At 41.1% G+C, this 22,615-nt stretch overlaps 1 protein-coding gene across 1 annotated transcript; it reads right to left on the minus strand.

Moving 5' to 3' along the window:
• Nucleotides 1-444: 444 nt before the first annotated feature.
• LOC145714597 (Y-box-binding protein 3-like) lies at nucleotides 445-2,232 on the minus strand. The gene has a single exon (XM_081794217.1). The coding sequence runs from the start codon at nucleotides 2,043-2,045 to the stop codon at nucleotides 930-932; it is 1,116 nt and encodes a 371-aa protein (XP_081650343.1). The 5' UTR covers nucleotides 2,046-2,232; the 3' UTR covers nucleotides 445-929.
• Nucleotides 2,233-22,615: the final 20,383 nt, after the last annotated feature.

Raw genomic sequence — 22,615 nt, forward strand, 5'->3', positions numbered from 1 at the left:
AGCCCCTCGTGAAAATGGTATTAGATCGAATCCATTAAAAAATAGAGGCAAATTGTGCTTCCAGAGAGCCTTTTTTTTGGGGTGGGTGGGTGGGTGTTTTGTCCAGCTCTTTGAGTTTTGCGTCATAGAATAAACACCTAAGCAGTAAATGTGGGTAGCTGGGCCCACCCTCCAGATTTATTGCTCAAATGGCAGAGGAAGAGGATGTGATGGGGACACTTCTTCCCTGTCTGTGTATTCTAATCTTTTAGAACATCCATGAGATGTTCAACCCTCGCCTCCCACAAGTCCACAATTAGCCTTAAATTCATGACTTGTAAAAAGAACGAACAACAAGTATGATGTTTGCTAAAACTGGTTCCGAAAAAGCACTGAAAGGAGTGGTTCAATACAATTCTGTGCTGACGAGTGTTTTGTTTTAAATCAGACAACAGCAATAATAGATAAAAGCAACATGAAATGATTTATTGAAAAAATGACCATTCAGGCAATATCACACAGCGAGGTAAGATAATATTCAATATCAGATCATCTTTGTTTTTCTATTAAAAATAAAAGTAATTTTTGTTAGTCCATCAACTAATTCCCCTGGTGACACAGAATAATAGCTGTGGTCCTGGTCAGATCTTTTAAAAGAATAAATTCAGAGGTGTGTGCATGAGTATGACATGGTGTGTGTGTGTGTGTGTGTGTGTGTGTGTGTGTGTGCAGAAATTACCAACACAGATGGTAAGAGGGAATTCAGAAATATATAGATCTTGTAGTTTATTCTCAAACCTTGGGGAAGAGGCATGTATTTTTCTCAGGGCACAAATCTAACAGTCAAGGTGGATGTTTGGGCTGTGTTGCTTTAAAGGGCATCATCTCCTCAAGGGGGCATCCCCTGCCGCCCAGGCCAGGGAGTCCCCAGGGAAGGAGCCAGGCTGTTGTTACTTGGCCTGGGTGGCAGAGGGGACATCAGCGACCAAGGTGTCCTCCTCCTCAGCGGCGCTGTTCTTCTTGGCCACAGCAACCGAAGCGGGTGTTTCCGCAGGGCCCTTCCCGGTCTTGCCTTCTCCTCCCACGTTGACCTGGCCCTGGGCACCGGGCACCTGCTGCGGGCGGTGGCGTGGGTTGTTGAGGCGGCGGGATCCGTAGCGTGGTGGGTGCTTCTGCTTCGGGCCTCCGGCGTCGCGCCCGCTTTCCTTGTCTTCCGCCTCCAGCTCCTCAGAAATGCCTGCTGAGGGTCTTGGACCAGGAGTGATGCCTCGAGCCCTAGGGCGACTCAGCAGGTAGCTGGGGCCGGGCCCCCGCCGAGGGGCGCACTCGGGCCTTGAGGCTGGGGTGGACGCGGGCAGGTGGGCAGGCCGCGGGCCGCTGGTGGGAGCGAGGATCGAAGGGCCGCGAGACAGGGCTGAGGCCCTGCGGAAGGGCGGAAAGCGCTGCAGCCTTTGGTCTTGGGGTCCACCGGGCAGGCGGCGCCTCTGGCCCTGGGCCTTCGTGAAGCCTTCGCCACTGGCCTCACCTTCGTCGACGTCGTCCTCAGTGCCCCTGGGACCGTGCAAGGGTGGCCCGCGGCGGCGGATGTAGAAGCCCCTGCGGAAGCGGGGGCGGTTGGCAGCGTAGCGACTGCCTTGCACTGGGGTACCTGCTGGCCCGGTCACGTTAGCGGCCTGGGTGCCCCGCTCGCCCTGCACCACATCAAACTCAACCGTCTCGCCGTCGCCCACGCTGCGTTGGTACTTGTGAGGGTTGTTCCGGGTGATGGCCGTCTGGTGAACGAACACATCTTCCTGGGTGTCATGCCTGCTGATGAAACCGTACCCGTTCTTCACGTTAAACCACTTGACGGAGCCTCGCACCCTCTTGGCGATGACCTTTTTGGGCACCTTTCCCTTGGCGCCTGCTGCCGCGGTGGTCTTGGGGATCACGTCTCCGCCGAGGTTGCCAGCTACTGGGGCCCGGGGAAGATCTCCACCTCCCAAGGAAACTAGGAGTTTCTGCGCGGCTTGAGGGGGTACTGAGGCGGTCACCTCTGTGCGGGTGACCTCTCCCACCTCACTCATGAGGCCGTCCTTGCTCTCCTTTCTCTGAGAACTTGAGGGAAATCTGGTCCTCGGCGATTGGGGGTGGGGTGGGGGTGGGGAGGGGCTAGGTCTGGAGGCAGGAGCCTCACTTTGGAAGGGTCGGTCGGTCGGTCGGGGCCAAGGACTCTCTGGCTTCACTCTGAGACTCTTGGAAAGGCCTACGTCGTCTCCTGGGGCAACAGGACGCGGACCAAACAGTGGCTGCCGCGGGTGGTGACGTCTCAATGGGGGTCACCCACTAGGAGAAGGCGGTTGGGCTGGGGGGCGGGGCAGATGTGCTCTGCCTTGTGCTCCAGGTGCCTCTTGGTCCCTCATGGAGAGGGGGCTCATTTGAAGCTCTAGGCAGTGGTCTTCTTGAAGACCCTCTTGCTTGCTTGAGTGGATGTGAAGAGACGACCCACTTTCCATCTCTCTCCCTTGGTTGGAGATATTCCCAACCTTCTTAAGGGCACTCTCCAAATACTCCCACAAAACCCTGGTCCTCTTCCAACTCCTTGTGTGTTCTGTATGTGGGTGAGGCATTTTGTGTAAAGGTGAGACAAAATGGCAACCACATGAAATTAAGACCCAATCAAAGAAGCCCACTGTGGGTTGTTTTCTTTTCTTTTCTTTTCTTTTCTTTTCTTTTCTTTTCTTTTCTTTTCTTTTCCTTTCCTTTCCTTTCCTTTCCTTTCCTTTCCTTTCTTTTCTTTTCCTTTCCTTTCTTTTCTTTTCTTTTCTTTTCTTTTCTTTTCTTTTCTTTTCTTTTCTTTGTTTTCCTGCGGACAGATAGGGGAAGACCGCCAGCGCTAGAATGCTAGTACTGAGAGGACACTAAACTAGTGCAGGTTTATCCAGACTAGTGTTAGGGTTGTAGAGTAGTGAAGGTGAGTGGGAACACTTTTGTTAACTAGAATATTCTGAAAACCCTGTTGAGCTCTGTGTTCTTGCCCACATAAAGCAAATGATCATGTGGAGTAAAATAGAGCTGAGTGAATTTGCCCTTGTGTTTTAACTGCAGATCCAAACTTTCCCCCACCCTCAAATGGTTTGTGACTCTGTGATCTGTATCCTAAGTTGGAGTTCTGGTTTAATTATACAGGAACCCTAAGAATTCAGCCTTAACTGCAGTGCTAATACTGTGGTAAGGTACAACTAGCTGTCTGAAGTATAACCTTTCAGATGTGATGATAGAGCAGGCCAAAATAGTAGATAGCAACTGGTCAGAAAACTGTTTACATTCATTAATAAGAAAAATAAAAATAAGCCAAGTTGGCCTACCACTTTAGACTTTACAGAAACCTCTCATGTGTTGTGCATTTGACCCCTGCAATAACCCACTCTATAAGGAAGTGGAGCGTGTTGTTTTTACTTCAATTTGACGGATGAGGGAACCAGGGCCCAGAGATAGCAAGCTGCTTGCTTAAGTTCACATGTTTAGTATGGGGCAAACCCTAAAATCAGATGTCAGATAGATTTCATTCCAGGTCCAGGTCTCTTTCCACCACACCTCACTGGCCTTTGTGTACAGTTTCGTGACTTCTTTCATCTGATGTCAGAGAACAGGGACCTCTTTCAGAGAGGTCATACAACCCAGCGGAGAACCCAAGAAACACCTCTTGCATGGATGATCTGTCTCCCCTGGGTTGAGGCTTCCAGGCCTGGCCCTCTACAGGGGCAAAAATTGCCTTCATGTCAACTAAGAAGCACCCCCTGTCCCCACATGCAGTAACCCTCTGCCTGAAGCTGACTAGAAAACAAATCCTACTGCAGACTCAGGAGCCATTTCTTCACCATGCTGGTGTAATATAAAGTGGAAGAAGGGGTCCTCATTTTAATTTTTCTATTTAAAAAAAAAAAAAAACACTTCTTCAGGCATCGTCTCTTGTGGTTTTTGCAACAAGCATGAGAGAGCAGCAGGCTACTGTCAGTATCCTCACGTGACCATGAGTAAATCAGGGCACCAGGGCACAAAACATCTACCTGACCTAACCAAGGCCACCCATGTAGTAAGTACAGAACCAGGATAATACCTTTGGGAATTCAGGCCCTCTGGTTCTTAGTCCACTGTGCACTCCATGGCTCCATGAGGCCAGTTCTATGATATTGCCAACATTTCTTCCTTTCATGTCCTGAGAGCTCTTCTTGCTCTTTCCCACATTTGCCATGCTCATTCCCATCTCTGTGCCCATGTTCACTTTTCTCCTCATTCTCCTAGGAATACCTTCTCTCCTCTCCTCTGTCTGTATAAATCCTATCTGCCCTCTGAGTCTCCATTTTGCAATCCTCTCCCACCCCCTTTCCAAATGCACCAGTCCACCTCAATATCGTTCTTGGAAACCTAATTGCACTTACAGCCCAACGATTAATGGCCACTCTACTTCTTCCCTGATGCATAAGGCTTTATGTCTCACTATTATTCCCAACTAGATTCTAAGCTCACTAAATCTCACTAAAGAGTGAACACTTTAAGTTTCTTCTCTGAGTACCATGGTGCCTGGAACAACACTGGCTGCCTAAAGGGCCACCAGAAATGTGTGCTTGTGGATAAATTCATACCTTCCCCCTCCCCCCCGCCTCAAAGTGGTTACATCCTTGAATTCCTTACAGTCACTAGCACAGCGCCAGGCACAAAGATGCCAATGAGATTCACTGGCTCGAATTGAGTATGCCCTCTTGAATCTCCTGTTGTTGTTATCATGATATACAGGATAGTGCCTTGGAGCCATCATGGAACTCTATTAAACTTTCCTGGTTTGTAGGTATTTTGTGCAAGAATAAAGGTTTTGTAAAAAAACAAATTAATATGGTATTAATTAATTAATTCAACTTTAAGGTTTAATTTGCTGAGACCATTGTATTATTTTCATTGAAATCATCAGGTTTTATTTTTTTAATTTAATTTTTTTATTTTTTTAAATTTACATCCAAATTAGTTTGCATATAGTGAAACAATGATTTCAGGAGTAGATCCCTTGATGCCCCTTGCCCATTTAGCCCATCCCCCCTCCCACAACCCCTCCAGCAGCCCTCAGTTTGTTCTCCATATTTATGAGTCTCTTCTGTTTTGTCCCCTCCCTGTTTTTATATTATTCTCGTTTCCCTTCCCTTATCTTCACCCGTTTTGTCTCTTAAAGTCCTCATATGAGTGAAGTCATGTGATTTTTGTCTTTCTCTGACTGACTAATTTCACTTAGCATAATACCCTCCAGTTCCATCCACGTAGTTGCAAATGACAAGATTTCATTGTTTTGATTGCTGAGTAATACTCCAATATGTGTGTGTGTGTGTGTGTGTGTGTGTGTGTGTGTGTATATATATATATATATATATATATATATATATATATATCACGCCTTCTTTATCCATTCATCCATTGGTGGACATTTGGGCTCTTTTCATACTTTGGCTATTGTTGATAGTGCTGCTAGAAACATGGGGGTGCATGTGTCCCTTCGAAACAGCACACCTGTATCCCGTGGATAAATGCCTAGTAGTGCAATTGCTGGGTCATAGGGTAGTTTTATTTTTAGTTTTTTGAGGAACCTCCATACTGTTCTCCAGAATGGCTGCACCAGCTTGGATTCCCAAGGTTCTGTCTATTTATTCTGCACCTCTCTCCACCCATCCTGTGAAGCATATAATTTAATTCCTATTATTAAAAAACTGTCAGTGAAATAGAGGGTAATTCAGGCTTAAGGTATACCATCTGATCCATTAACATTTAAGAGGCTTATCATCTAAAAATACAATCTTTAAAAAAAATAAAAATAAAAATCTTTGTTTGCTGTTTCAGCCACAAAATGGTGCTGAACCTGAGACAGCAGAGTCCATCCAGGCCCATTGTAAAAGGTGATAACATTATCTACTGTGAAGAATAAATAAGGTGACAGCCTAAGGAGCGGAGGCTTAATAATAATGCCCCAGCCATTACTGGACTGACTCACTGGCACTTCCTGTTCAAAAGGTAAATGGGCTAAATGGAAAAGAGAACCCTATCCATCTTACTCCTTCCAGAACCACACCATCAACTCCACTGTCTCTTGAGTGCTGCTATCTGTCCAAGGCAACATAAAGGTAATATAATACATCCAGAAATAATAAAAAGTAATCTAGAGTATGGCACTGAGAATGCTCACCCTTGCCCCACATCCTGCAAATGGTACATCACAGAAACCAAGGTGACTCCAGAGATACTATGGATGTCAATACGTGGTTTAAAATATGGGCAGTGTCGCAACTTTCAGTGCACTCTCAGCTGAGGTTTTGGGAACTAAAATCATTAGAAAGAGCCAGGAATCTTAAGTCAGAAGATCTGGGTTTGATTCCTGGGATGGCCAAATATTGGCTGTTTAGCCTTGAGAAAATCACCTCGCTTCTCTGAAATGCAGTCTTCTGGCATGTAAGAAGGAAATATAAATGCCTAAAATGTGAAAAAAAAATATGTGTAAACCAACAGCTGTGAACATTTTGCCATGTGTTAAAAATAAAGGAAGAGAGAGGGAAAGAAGGACAGAAATGATAAAGCATAATGGTTAATTTTATGTGACCCAGTTTGGCTGGGTCATGGTGCCCAGATATGTGATCAAACATTATTATGGATGATTCTGTGAGAGTGTTTTTTGGATGAGAATAACTTTTAAATCCGTGAATTTTGAGCAAAGCAAATTGCCCTCTATAATGTGGGTGGGCCTCATCCAATCTGGTGAAGGCCTGAACAGAGCAAAAGACTGACCTCTCCTGAGCAAGAGGCAGTTCTGCAGCAGATGGCCTTTAGACTTGAGCTGCAACATTGGTTCTTATGTGGGTCTCTAGTTTGTCAGCCAATCCTGCAGGCTTTGGATTTACCAGTCTCCATAATCACGAGCCAGTTCCTTGAAATAAATTTCTCTCTGTCTCTCTGTCTCTGTTTCTCTCTGTATCTCTGTCTGTCTGTCTGTCTCTACACACACACACACACACACACACACACACACACACACTGCATCCTATTGGTCTTTTTCTCTGCAGAACCCTGACTCATGCTGATTTTGATACCAGAACTGGCTCTAAAGAACAGAATCTCTCTCTCTCTCTCTCTCTTTCTCTTTTTCTAAAGAACAGAATGTTAAGGATGAGTTTTCTGAATTGGTTGTGGAGTTCTGGAGTTGGTTCTCTAATTTGATTATATTTAAAGACACTAATAACTCTATTTCCAATAGTAAAGAGCACACTCATAGTCTATGGCCTGATGTGGCAATAGAGATACACAAAATATCACTATTGCATACTCCTAATCAAATACTCATACAAGGCAGGGATCTGAGAGGGCATGTACATGATACGTTAAAACATTTTTTGTGAAACTAAGGAGTACAATGGGAATTGTTGGTTGCTCCTAATGTCACTGGACAAAGTGGGAAAAAGAAAAGAATGAGCTCAGAGATTCAAATTCCTCACTCAAACACTTCATAAATGACCTGAAAGCTTCTATGTCTGGCCTGAAAGTTTCTATATCTACCCTGAAAGAGACCCCTTATCTCCTGGAGCCACAGGGCTGAGATGAGAGTCTCATCCAATGGCTGAATTACAATGGAACTTGAATTCCAAACCTCACTGCACATCCACCATTAAAGTGTAGGCATCAATTGGGAAGCAATGGGATCCTAAAGATGGGATTGGGAACATGGGGGAAGACCAGTAATGAAACTGGGAACATTGAGTCCTTAACATCATGAGTCATCGTTACTAGTAGAAGCCGCCTCTCCATCCCCAGTGGGGAGAGATTAGCCCTGCATTGCCTGAAGAAAGTATAATGGAAAACATAATGCCTGAGGACGTTTCCTTGAAAGACACTGATGATGCCCCCGAGGACCCTCCCACCGACCACCTCTCTCTGCTTCTACATCTATAACAAGACTCAAGTCCCAACAGGCCCCTAAAGGTGAGGTAAAACGTGTAGCCCATGAGAAGGTGTACTGCACTCCAAAAGAGCTACTAGTTTTTTTTTTTTCTAATTCATACAGACAGAAATAGGGAGACATGTGTGGGAATGGATATTAAGGATGTGGGGTAATGGTGTAAGGAACATATCCTTGGATTAGGGTGAATTTATTGACATGGGCCCACTAAGCAGAGATGCTTCATTTAATGTTGCAGCACAGAAAGTTAGAAAGGGCTCTGAAACTTTTTTTGGTTGGTTAACACGTGATCCAAAGTGTAGTCTGCAGTAAGTGAGCTAGAAATGCAAGCCCTGCCCTTGGTTTACTGTAGAAGAAAGGATTTAAAGTCTTAGGGATGTTTGAATGTTGGAGTAGATTTGTCATTTAAGACCTACTCACCTACCCTGGGAGGGTCTGCAGGGCACACCCTTCACCACGACTGTGAAAAATGCATTTTTGAGGGGAGCCCCAGCATCTTTGAAGAACTCCACCCTTGAAGAGCACACCTTCTCATGGGTTACACTTTTTACCTCACCTTTAGGGGCCTGCTGGGACATCACTCTTATCTGTAGACCAGAACTTACAGTGAGAATCGCTGCTACTGAGTAAAGGAACCTAAAGGCAATGGGAGTAATTGTATTCCTGGGTGGCAGGGGCCAAGTGGCATCACTCAACCTCCAAAGGTAAGGTGGACATGATTACCATAATGGACAGCATAGTCAAAGCAGGAATTAGAATAGTCTGGCTTCCAGAGGCCTATAGCATTGGCTAGTTGATCATGATGTTCCTAGAAGAGAAACATTTAGGAAGCCTACTAAATATTTACTTGATCTGTATAGCCACAAAAATTCTAGGTCAAATGAACAAAAAGTCTAACTTGGAAATAAAAATAGTCACATCCCCTCAACTAATTCCCAGACTTGAGCCAGTTTATAGACACAGAGCCTCTTGAATATAGGGGAGGTCAGGTCCTCTTAAGAAAGGACTTTTGAAGACCTAGTTACAGCAGCAGCTAGGTGGCGATACCTTGCAGGGCTGGGGCAAGGCTCTCCAGGAGGCTGTATATGCTCTGATTCACCATCCAACGTATGGTGCTATTTCTGCCATAGCCAGGGTTCACAGGTCCAAGAATCAAAGGGTGTAAATGGGAGTTGGACCACCCATTGTCACACCCTAGTGATCCACTAGCACAAAGTTGGCTTCCTGTCCCCATGACCTTATGCTCCACTGGCCTGGATAGAGGTCTTTGTTCCAAAGGGAGGAACACCTCCACCAAGAGACACAATAATGATTGCATTGAATTGGAAAATAAGACGGCCACCCAGCCACTTTAGGCTCTTCACGCCCCTCAATCAGCAGGCAAAGAAGGGAATTAGTGTGCTGACTGAAGTTATTGATCCTGACCACCAAGTGGAAATTGGACTGTCACTCCACAAGAGAGGCATGGAAGAGTATGTCTAGAATACAGGAGGCCCCTTAAGGCCTCCCTTAGTAATAACATGCCCTGTAATTAAGCTCAATGGAAAACTACAACAACCAAATTCAGGAAGGACTACTAATGGCCCAGGTCCTTCAGGAATGAAGGCCTGGGATACCCTACCAGATAAAGAACCATGGCCAGCTGAGGTGCTTGCTGAGGACAAAGGAAATGTGGAATGAGTTAGTAAAAGAAGGTAGTTATGAATACCAGCTCTGGCCACGTGACTAGTTACAGAAAGGGAAACATTAATTGTTATGAGTATTTCTTCCTTGTTTTGTTAGAAATATGTTCCTGCATTTATACCTGTCTGTCTAATAACTTTTTCTTCCTTCTGTTATCCTCTTATCTTATGACATAAGATACATTGAACTGATATATAATTTAAGCATTGTCACATTTGCATCATAGTAGTTAAGTTAGAGGATATCAGAGAGAGAGTAAACATCTCTTAATGACTTTGCATCCTCTTGTGGTGAAAGGGATAGTGTGTTTTTGTTTGTACGCAGGATAATTGTATCATGATAGGTAGAAGTATGACCTTGTTACTGTCTTTATTTGAAGATTAAGTACATTTTAAGGGGATGCATATGGGTACCAAGATGACCAGAGGTGGACTTGTGATGGTTAATTTTATGTGTCAACTTGGTTGGGCCACTGTGTCCACATATGTGGTCAAACTTTGTTCTGGATGTTTCTATGAAGGTATTCTGAATGAGATTTAACATTTAAATAGGTGGACCTTGAGTGAATCATATCGTCCCCCTTAATACATATGGGTATCATGTAATTAGCTGAAGGCCTGAACAGACCTCCTCCTGATCAGGAGGGATTCTGCAGCATCAGCTCTCCCTTGGTCTCCAGCCTGACAGCCCACCCTACAGGTTTTGGACTTGCCAGCCTTCTGTTTTAACATGTACCCAGGATTAGCTTTAATCAGGTATGGTAAAATGACAGAAAGGGAGAGAACTGCCTTTGAAAGAAGAGTTTATTACTCCTAGTCCCTCAGAGGATGGAAGGCATGGCACACCACACAGGGCCACATGAGGTCACTCACAGGGAGAAACAGAGAGGAACTTGGACAGTGGCCTTTATTACTGTGGTAGCAGGAAATAGCTAGGTAGATATATCTATCTATCTATCTATCTATCTATCTATCTATTTATCTATCTATTATTCTGGTGTTTACATACATTTTCTTAAATGTCTCACAAATATAGAAGCATATGTAAAACTAATTTATTTTCTCATTTGTACATTAATATGGCAGAATGTGTGATCGCTACCCTCCTTAAGGACTAGGATCTTGCCAGCAACTTGGAGGCACTCCATGTAATCCTATTTATTGCCTTTTCCTTACACACACACACACACACACACACACACACCAAGGGGTACATTTCGATGTGACATTTCCATGTGATGAATTTCCTGCTCCTTCTCCTTTATACTCCCTGGCTCCTGCCTCTCCTCACTCTTTCCAGTCCCCAGGCAGCTACTGATCTGCTTTGTGTGAATATACATTAGTTTGCATTTTCTGAAATTTCAAATAAATTTAATAATAATGTGTATACTCATTTTTTTTTCTGGCTTCTTACACTCACCATGTTGAAATCCATTGGTGTTGTAGTGTGTATCAATAGTTAATTTCCTTTTATTGCTAGGAGCATTCCATTATATGGAAATACCACTTTTCTTTTCTTTTTTTTTTTTTTTTAATTTCCATCAATTCATGTGTTGATGGACATTAGGAATGTTTCATTGTTTTTTGTTTTTTTTTTTTCCAAATAAAGCTGCTCTGGACACTCATATACATATGCTTTCCTTTCACATGGGCAATTTCTTAGGTGTAGAATGACCAGATCATATGACAAGTGTATGTGTAATATTTTAAGAAACTGCCTGTCTGAATGTTTGTGTCCCCCCGATATTCACATATTGAAATCCTAATGCCCAAGGTGGTGGTATTTGCGGGGGGGGGGCACTTTTAGGTGGTAACTCGGTCATGATGGTAGAGCCCTCAAAAATGGCACTAATGTCCTTGTAAAAGAGGCTCCAGAGAACTAGCTCACCCCTTTCACCAAGTGAGAATACAGTGAGAAGGCACCCGGCACAAACCAGGAAGAAGGCTCTTGCCAAAAGGTGACCATGATGTTGGACAGCCTAGCCTTCAGAACTGTAACAACTGCATTCCTGTTGCCTATAAGCCACTCAGTCTGTGGTATTTTGTTGCGGCAGCTTAAATTGATTAAAACACTGCCAAACACGTTTTCCAATGTAGTTGTAACATTTTACATTTTATGCCAGTGGTGTATTCAAGTTCTACATCCCTACCGGCACTTGATAAAATCAGCACATTTAACTATAGCCATTCTAATTGGTGTGTACTGGTATATCGTGTGTGTGTATGTGTGTGCATAGGTTTTTAATTTTTAGTTTCACAAATTATCACACTGTAAAATTTGTTTTATTTTCCCTTTGGCATATGAATTTTAACAAATGTATAGATTAGTGTAACCATCACCACAACGAGGATACACAACTATTCCATCACCACCACCTTGGGCCCAACCCCCAGCAACCACTGATGTATTCTCCATTAGTATAATTTTGTCACTTTGAGAATGATTTACACGTGTGTGTGTGTGTGTGTGTGTGTGTGTGTGTGTGGTTTTAGTCATCCAACTAGGTGTGGGTTGGCTAATTTTGTTTGCATGTTCTTAATAGTTAATGATGTTGAACACTGTTCATGTGCTTATGTGCCATCCTTATATCATCTTGGTTGAAGTTACCGTGTCTGTTGCTCGCTTTACAGCAGACTAGGTTGTTTGTTTACTTATTGAGGAGGTTTGAGATTTCCTTACATATTCTGTATACAAATCCTGTTTCAGATATTTGGTTTGCAAATGTTTTCTTCTAGGCTGAAGCTTATTCTTTCCTGCTTTAATAGTGTCTTAAGTAGAACAAAAGTTTTCAACCTCAAAGTTGCCCAATTTCTCAATGATTTCATTTACACATCATTATTTTGATACCACATCTAAGAAGTCCTTGCCTAATCCTAATTTATTATGGTTTATTCTGTTTTATTCTAAAAGTTTCATAGTTTTATGTTTATAACTTTGATCCACTTTGAGTTCATTTCTGCGTGTCAGATTCATGTGAGGTTCATTTTTTGCATTAAATTGTGCGTTTCTAGGGTATAGAAGTAAGTTTGATTTTGGTGTGTTGACTTTGTATCCTGCCACCTTGTTAAACTGCCTTATTGGTTTTAGAAGTTCTTTTTTAGATTATTTTTTCTTCTCTATGTAGACCATCATATTGACTGTGAGTAAGAATCATTTTACATCTTCCTTTCCAAACTGTATGCATTTTTATTTCCTTTTCTTGCCTTATTCCATTGACTCAGACTTTCAGTGCAATGTTAGGAACTTCTTTACCTTGCCTCTGATCTCAGGGAAAATGCATTCAGTAATTCAGTAATTTAACATTAAGTATAATGTTAGCTGCATGGTTTTTTTTTGTAAATGTGTTTTATGTGTTCGAGGAAGTATACTTCAATTCCTACTTTGATGAGAATTTTAATCATGAATGCATGTTGCACTTTGTCAAATGCTTTTCCCACATCTATTGTGATAATCGTGTGTTTTTGCTTCTTTAATTTGTTAATATGATGGATTACACTGATTAATTTCCAAACATTGAAACAGCCTATATTTCTCTTGGTCATAGTGTATCATTATTTATAATATTGTGCTGGATATGATCTCCTAACATTCTTTTGACAATTTTTTGCATCTATGTTCTAAAGGTGTTGGGGTATTGGACTATAGATCACGTTTTTGGTAATGTCTTTACCTGGTTTTAGTATCCGGGTAACTTCAGCCTCTCAAAATAAGTTGTGGAGTTTTGAAGCATTCCTTCCCCTTCAATTTTTTGCACATTTGTATATGGTAGGTATTATTTCTTTAACTGTTTGGAAGTTTCTCCCAAGGAAATCATGAGTACCAAGAGATTTCCTTTTCAAAATGTATTTGACTACAAGTTCAATTTATTTAACAGTTATAGGGATATTCGTGTTATCTATTTGATCTTGGGGGCATTTTAGTAGTTTTTGTTCTTTGAGGAATTAGTGCATCTTTACCTAGATTGTCCAGTTTTCAACATCGAGTTGTTTGCAATATCCTGTTTTAATGTTTCCAAGTCTGTAGCAACATCTCCTTTTTCATTCTTTATATTGATATTTATATCTTCACACCTTTTATGTTGGTCATTCTTGTGAGAGGTTACCAATTTACTAATATTTTCCAAGTCAAGTATAAGTTTTTGTTTGTTGTTTCATAGATTTTCTCTATTGTTTTTCTGTCTCAGTCACATTGATTTTGGCTTCTGTCTTATTTTCTTCTTTCTGCTTGATTTGATTTCACTTTGCTCCTCTTTTTATCCTTTCCTAGGAGTGAATCTTAGGTTACTAACTTGAGTCCTTTCTTCTTTTCTAACTTAAGCATTTAAATCTACAATTTTCTCTGTAAACACTGCCTTAGCTGCATCCCACAAACTTTGATATTTTGTATTTTAATTATTGTTCAGTTCAACCTAGTTTCTAATTTCAATTGAGACTGCCTTTTTGACCCACAGGTTACTTAGAGGTGTGCTGTTTAATTCCAAGTGTTACTAGATTTTTCTGTTTATTAATTTCTACTTTAATTTCAATGTAGTCTGAGAACATACTTTTTTTTTGAATTCCCATTATTTTAAGTCTAGTAAGGCTTGTTTCATGAACCAAGATATGATTTAATTTTGTGAATGTTCCATATGCTCTTAAATATAATTTGTATTCTCCTTTCTATGGGTGAGATATTCTATAAATGTCAATATGTTTCATGTGATTGATGGCCTTGCTCAGTTCTACCTCATTGCTGATTTTCTTTCCATTGTTCTATTACTGGGAGAGGACTGTTGAAATCTCCAACGATAACTGTGGATTTTATTAGTTCTCCTTGTAACCTCATTAGTTTTTTTGTTTGTTTGTTCGTTTCTTGCATGCTGAACCTCTGTTAGATGCAGAAATGTCCAGGAGTTTTATGTCTTCTTGAGTCTGAGATTCATATAGCTGCTCCAGGTTCATTTTGATGTTTATTTAATTTATTTTGAGAGAGAGAGAGAGAGAGAAGGGGCAGAGAGAGAAAGAGGGAGAGAGAGAATCCCAAGCAGGCTCTGCACTGTCAGCACAGAACCCGATGTGGGGCTTGATCTCAAGAACCATGAGATCATGACCTGAGCAGAAATCAAGACTCAGACGCTTAACTGACTGAGCCACCCAGGCACCCCCAGGTTCTTTTTGATCACCGTTAGTATATTATATGTAATATATATAATACAATTTTACATTTAAATTTAAACGGTGTCTTCATATTTACACTATGTTTATTTTAGTTGGCACATCGTTTGATCATTCCCTATCCTTCCAATCTTTCCTTTTTTACCATTTCCCTCTTTTTAAAACTTATTTTGGAATAATTGAACATTTTTTTAATGATTTCAAATTTCTCTCTTCTTGGCATACTAGCTAAAACTATTTTAGTGGTTGCTTCAGGGTTTATAATACACAGTCTTGCTTTATCATGGTCTCCCTTCAAGGGGCATCATACCACTTCACAAGTACTGTTAAAAATTCATAGTAGTAAGCTTCCATTCCTCCCCATGTGCTCTTTATGTTATGTTGCCATATATATTACTGCCACGTATTTTATAAACTCCACAGCACATTGTTATAATTTTGTTTAAAGAGGCAGTTATGCTTTATTTTTACTGTGGCAAATATATATATATACATATGTATATATATATACATACACATATATATATATATATATTTGTATATGTATATATATACATATGTATGTATATATATACATATGTATGTGTATATATATTTGTATATGTATATATATATATGTATATGTATATATAACGTAAAATTTACCATATTAACCACTTTTAAATGTAAAGTTCAGTGGGATTAAGTACACTCACATTGTTGTGCGACCGTCACTACTATCCATCTCCAGAACTTTTTATGATCCCATACTGAAACTCGGTACCCATTAAACAGCAAATCTCCATTCTCCCCTACCCCCAATCCCTGGTAACCACTGTACTACACTCTGTCTCTCTATATTTGACTATAGTATGTACTTCATGTAAGTGGAATCATGCAGTATTTGTCCTTTTGTAGCTGGTATATGTCAATTAGCATAATGTCTTCAAGGTTCATCCACATTGCAGCATGTATCAGAATTTTATTCCTTTGTAAGGCAGAATAGCACTCCATTGTATGTTACATACTACAGTTTTTAAATTGTGGTACAAACATTTAACATTTTGTCTACCCTCATGACACATTTTTAAGTGCATGATGAAGTATTATTAACCATAGGCACGATGTCATGCAGCAGATTTATGGGGCCTACTAATCTTGTACAACTGTTGACCTTATACCCATTGGACACCAATCCACCTCTCGTCTTCCTTCCAGCTCTTGCCAACCACCATTTTTATCTCTGTTTCTCTAAAGCTATTTTAGGTAGCTCATACAAGTGGAATCACGCAGTATGTGTCCTTCTGTGACTGGCTTATTTCACTCAGCATAATGTCCTCCAGGCACATCCATGTTGTCATATATGACAGGATTTCCTCCTGTTTTTAAGGCTGAATAGTATTCCGTTGTGTGTATATACCAAATTTTCTTTATGAAGGTATCTGTTGATAAACATGTAGTTTGTTTTCATATCTTGAGTATTGTGAATAATGCTGCAATGATTTATGGGAGTGCAGAAATCTTTTTGACATTCTGATTCAGAAGTGGGACTGCAGAATCATATGTTAGCTATATATTTAATTTTTTGAAAACCCTACATATTATTTTCCATAGCAGCTGCAGTATTTTGTATTCCCACCAATAGTGTACAAGGGTTCAAATTGCTTCATAACCTCACCAACAAGTCTTATCATTTTTTTTTAATAACAACCATCCTAACAGGTATTAGGTGATATCTTATTATGGTTTTGATTTGTATTTCTCCGGTGATTAGTGATTCCAAGCATCCTTTCATATACTGTTTGACCATTTGTACATATTCTTGGAGAAATGCCTAGTCAGATCCTTAGCCCATTTTTTCATTGGGTTATTTGTGGTGTTTGTTTGATTGGTAGGAGTTTCCAATATATTTTGGATATTCACCCCCTTTTGGCTATATGGTTTCCAAATATTTTCTCCCATTCCATAGGTTGCCTTTTCACATTGTTGATTGTTTTCTTTGCCATGCAGATATTTTTTGGTTTGATGTATTCCCACGTGTCTATTATTACTTTTGTCATTGTGCTTTGGTGTCATGTCCAAGGAATCATTGCCTAGACCAATGCCATGGAGCTTTTTCCCTAAGTGTTCTTCTAGGAGATTTACAGATTCAGGTCTTACATTTAAATCTTTAATTCATTTTGAGTAGATTTTTTGGTATGGTGAAATATAAGGGTCTATTTTTATTCTTTTGGATGTGGATATCCATTTTTCTCCAGCACCATTTGTTGGAGAGACCATCCTTTCCCCATTGTGTATTATTGGAACCCTTGTCAAAAATCAGTTGGCCATTTCTGGGATTTCTATTCTGTTCCATTGGTCTATATGTCTGTTTTTATGCCAATACCATGCTGTTTTTTTTTTTTTTTTTTTTTTTTATTTTTTTATTTTTTTTTATTTTTTAATATATGAAATTTACTGTCAAATTGGTTTCCATACAACACCCAGTGCTCATCCCAAAAGGTGCCCTCCTCAATACCCATCACCCACCCTGCCCTCCCTCCCACCCTGCCCTCCCTCCCACCCCCCATCAACCCTCGGTTTGTTCTCAGTTTTTAACAGTCTCTTATGCTTTGGCTCTCTCCCACTCTAACCTCTTTTTTTTTTTTTTCCTTCCCCTCCCCCATGAGTTTCTGTTACGTTTCTCAGGATCCACATAAGAGTGAAACCATATGGTATCTGTCTTTCTCTGTATGGCTTATTTCACTTAGCATCACACTCTCCAGTTCCATCCATGTTGCTACAAAAGGCCATATTTCATTTTTTCTCATTGCCACGTAGTATTCCATTGTGTATATAAACCACAATTTCTTTATCCATTCATCAGTTGATGGACATTTAGGCTCTTTCCATAATTTGGCTATTGTTGAGAGTGCCGCTATAAACATTGGGGTACAGGTGCCCCTATGCATCAGTACTCCTGTATCCCTTGGATAAATTCCTAGCAGTGCTATTGCTGGGTCATAGGGTAGGTCTATTTTTAATTTTCTGAGGAACCTCCACACTGCTTTCCAGAGCGGCTGCACCAATTTGCATTCCCACCAACAGTGCAAGAGGGTTCCTGTTTCTCCACATCCTCTCCAGCATCTATAGTCTCCTGATTTCTTCATTTTGGCCACTCTGACTGGCGTGAGGTGGTATCTGAGTGTGGTTTTGATTTGTATTTCCCTGATAAGGAGCGACGTTGAACATCTTTTCATGTGCCTGTTGGCCATCCGGATGTCTTCTTTAGAGAAGTGTCTATTCATGTTTTCTGCCCATTTCTTCACTGGGTTATTTGTTTTTCGGGTGTGGAGTTTGATGAGCTCTTTATAGATTTTGGATACTAGCCCTTTGTCCGATGTGTCATTTGCAAATATCTTTTCCCATTCCGTTGGTTGCCTTTTAGTTTTGTTGGTTGTTTCCTTTGCTGTGCAGAAGCTTTTTATCTTCATAAGGTCCCAGTAATTCACTTTTGCTTTTAGTTCCCTTGCCTTTGGGGATGTGCCGAGTAAGAGATTGCTACGGCTGAGGTCAGAGAGGTCTTTTCCTGCTTTCTCCTCTAAGGTTTTGATGGTTTCCTGTCTCACATTCAGGTCCTTTATCCATTTTGAGTTTATTTTTGTGAATGGTGTGAGAAAGTGGTCTAGTTTCAACCTTCTGCATGTTGCTGTCCAGTTCTCCCAGCACCATTTGTTAAAGAGACTGTCTTTTTTCCATTGGATGTTCTTTCCTGCTTTGTCAAAGATGAGTTGGCCATACGTTTGTGGGTCTAGTTCTGGGGTTTCTATTCTATTCCATTGGTCTATGTGTCTGGTTTTATGCCAATACCATGCTGTCTTGATGATGACAGCTTTGTAGTAGAGGCTAAAGTCTGGGATTGTGATGCCTCCTGCTTTGGTCTTCTTCTTCAAAATTACTTTGGCTATTCGGGGCCTTTTGTGGTTCCATATGAATTTTAGGATTGCTTGTTCTAGTTTCGAGAAGAATGCTGGTGCGATTTTGATTGGGATTGCATTGAATGTGTAGATAGCTTTGGGTAGTATTGACATTTTGACAATATTTATTCTTCCAATCCATGAGCAGGGAATGTCTTTCCATTTCTTTATATCTTCTTCAATTACCTGCATAAGCTTTCTATAGTTTTCAGCATACAGATCTTTTACATCTTTGGTTAGATTTATTCCTAGGTATTTTATGCTTCTTGGTGCAATTGTGAATGGGATCAGTTTCTTCATTTGTCTTTCTGTTGCTTCATTGTTAGTGTATAAGAATGCAACTGATTTCTGCACATTGATTTTGTATCCTGCAACTTTGCTGAATTCATGTATCAGTTCTAGCAGACTTTTGGTGGAGTCTATCGGATTTTCCATGTATAATATCATGTCATCTGCAAAAAGCGAAAGCTTGACTTCATCTTTGCCAATTTTGATGCCTTTGATTTCCTTTTGTTGTCTGATTGCTGAGGCTAGAACTTCCAGCACTATGTTAAACAGCAGCGGTGACAGTGGGCATCCCTGTCGTGTTCCTGATCTCAGGGAAAAAGCTCTCAGTTTTTCCCCGTTGAGGATGATGTTAGCTGTGGGCTTTTCATAAATGGCCTTTATGATCTTTAAGTATGTTCCTTCTATCCCGACTTTCTCAAGGGTTTTTATTAAGAAAGGGTGCTGGATTTTGTCAAAGGCCTTTTCTGCATCGATTGACAGGATCATATGGTTCTTCTCTTTTTTTTTTGTTAATGTGATGTATCACGTTGATCGATTTGCGAATGTTGAACCAGCCCTGCATCCCAGGAATGAATCCCACTTGATCATGGTGAATAATTCTTTTTATATGCTGTTGAATTCGATTAGCTAGTATCTTATTAAGAATTTTTGCATCCATATTCATCAGGGATATTGGCCTGTAGTTCTCTTTTTTTACTGGGTCTCTGTCTGGTTTAGGAATCAAAGTAATACTGGCTTCATAGAATGAGTCTGGAAGTTTTCCTTCCCTTTCTATTTCTTGGAATAGCTTGAGAAGGATAGGTATTATCTCTGCTTTAAATGTCTGGTAGAACTCCCCTGGGAAGCCATCTGGTCCTGGACTCTTATTTGTTGGGAGATTTTTGATAACCGATTCAATTTCTTCGCTGGTTATGGGTCTGTTCAAGCTTTCTATTTCCTCCTGATTGAGTTTTGGAAGAGTGTGGGTGTTTAGAAATTTGTCCATTTCTTCCAGGTTGTCCAATTTGCTGGCATATAATTTTTCATAGTATTCCCTGATAATTGTTTGTATCTCTGAGGGATTGGTTGTAATCATTCCATTTTCATTCATGATTTTATCTATTTGGGTCATCTCCCTTTTCTTTTTGAGAAGCCTGGCTAGAGGTTTGTCAATTTTGTTTATTTTTTCAAAAAACCAACTCTTGGTTTCGTTGATCTGCTCTACAGTTTTTTTAGATTCTATATTGTTTATTTCTGCTCTGATCTTTATTATTTCCCTTCTTCTGCTGGGTTTAGGCTGCCTTTGCTGTTCTGCTTCTATTTCCTTTAGGTGTGCTGTTAGGTTTTGTATTTGGGATTTTTCTTGTTTCTTGAGATAGGCCTGGATTGCAATGTATTTTCCTCTCAGGACTGCCTTCGCTGCATCCCAAAGCGTTTGGATTGTTGTACTTTCATTTTCGTTTGTTTCCATATATGTTTTAATTTCTTCTCTAATTGCCTGGTTGACCCACTCATTCGTTAGTAGGCTGTTCTTTAACCTCCATGCTTTTGGAGGTTTTCCAGACTTTTTCCTGTGGTTGATTTCAAGCTTCATAGCATTGTGGTCTGAAAGTATGCATGGTATAATTTCAATTCTTGTAAACTTATGAAGGGCTGTTTTGTGACCCAGTATATGATCTATCTTGGAGAATGTTCCATGTGCACTCGAGAAGAAAGTATATTCTGTTGCTTTGGGATGCAGAGTTCTAAATATATCTGTCAAGTCCATCTGATCCAATGTATCATTCAGGGCCCTTGTTTCTTTATTGACTGTGTGTCTAGATGATCTATCCATTTCTGTAAGTGGGGTGTTAAAGTCCCCTGCAATGACCACATTCTTATCAATAAGGTTGCTTATGTTTATGAGTAATTGTTTTATATATCTGGGGGCTCGGGTATTTGGCGCATAGACATTTATAATAGTTAGCTCTTCCTGGTGGATAGACCCTGTGATTATTATATAATGCCCTTCTTCATCTCTTGTTACAGCCTTTAATTTAAAGTCTAGTTTGTCTGATATAAGTATGGCTACTCCAGCTTTCTTTTGGCTTCCAGGAGCATGATAAATAGTTCTCCATCCCCTCACTCTCAATCTAAAGGTGTCCTCAGATCTGAAATGTGTCTCTTGTAGACAGCAAATAGATGGGTCTTGTTTTTTTATCCATTCTGATACCCTATGTCTTTTAGTTGGCGCATTTAATCCATTTACATTCAGTGTTATTATAGAAAGATATGGGTTTAGAGTCATTGTGATGTCTGTATGTTTTATGCTTGTAGTGATGTCTCTGGTACTTTGTCTCACAGGATCCCCCTTAGGATCTCTTGTAGGGCTGGTTTCGTGGTGACAAATTCCTTCAGTTTTTGTTTGTTTGGGAAGACCTTTATCTCTCCTTCTATTCTAAATGACAGACTTGCTGGATAAAGGATTCTCGGCTGCATATTTTTTCTGTTTAGCACACTGTAGATATCGTGCCAAGCCTTTCTGGCCTGCCAAGTTTCAAAGGAGAGATCAGTCACGAGTCTTATAGGTCTCCCTTTATATGTGAGGGCACGTTTATCCCTTGCTGCTTTCAGAATTTTCTCTTTATCCTTGTATTTTGCCACTTTCACTATGATATGTCGTGCAGAAGATCGATTCAAGTGACGTCTGAAGGGAGTTCTCTGTGCCTCTTGGATTTCAATGCCTTTTTCCTTCCCCAGTTCAGGGAAGTTCTCAGCTATAATTTGTTCAAGTACCCCTTCAGCACCCGTCCCTCTCTCTTCCTCCTCTGGGATACCAATTATGCGTATATTATTTTTTTTTTAGTGTATCACTTAGTTCTCTAATTTTCCCCTCATACTCCTGGATTTTTTTATCTCTCTTTCTTTCAGCTTCCTCTTTCTCCATAACTTTATCTTCTAGTTCACCTATTCTCTCCTCTGCCTCTTCAAGCCGAGCCACCGTGGATTCCATTTTGTTTTGCAATTCGTTTAAAGCGTTTTTCAACTCCTCGTGACTGTTCCTTAGTCCCTCGATCTTTGTGGCAAGAGATTCTCTGCTGTCCTGTATACTGTTTTCAAGCCCAGCGATTAATTTTATGACTATTATTCTAAATTCACTTTCTGTTATATTATTTAAATCCTTTTTGATCAGTTCATTGGCTGTTGTTATTTCCTGGAGATTCTTCTGAGGGGAATTCTTCCGTTTGGTCATTTTGGAGAGTCCCTGGCGTGGTGAGGACCTGCAGTGCACTTCCCCTGTGCTGTGGTGTATAACTGGAGTTAGTGGGCGGGGCCGCAGTCCGACCCGATGTCTGCCCCCAGCCCACTGCTGGGGCCACAGTCAGACTGGTGTGTGCCTTCTCTTCCCCTCTCCTAGGGGCGGGATTCACTGTGGGGTGGCGTGTCCCGTCTGGGCTACTTGCACACTGCCAGGCTTGTGTTGCTGGGGATCTGGCGTATTAGCTGGGGTGGGTAGGCAAGGTGCACGGGGGCTGGAGGGGCAGGCTTAGCTCGCTTCTCCTTAGGTGATCCACTTCAGGAGGAGCCCTGTGGCAGCGGGAGGGAGTCAGATCCGCTGCCGGAGGTTTGGCTCCGTAGAAGCACAGAGTTGG

The sequence above is a fragment of the Panthera onca genome, chromosome X, assembly GCF_046562875.1.
Source record: "Panthera onca isolate mPanOnc1 chromosome X, mPanOnc1 haplotype 2, whole genome shotgun sequence".
In the NCBI taxonomy this organism is placed as follows: domain Eukaryota; kingdom Metazoa; phylum Chordata; class Mammalia; order Carnivora; family Felidae; genus Panthera; species Panthera onca.

What these genes read in the sequence shown, in the direction of transcription:
- LOC145714597 (XM_081794217.1), bottom strand. Translation starts at nt 2,045, where the DNA reads ATGAGTGAGGTGGGAGAGGTCACCCGCACAGAGGTGACCGCCTCAGTA.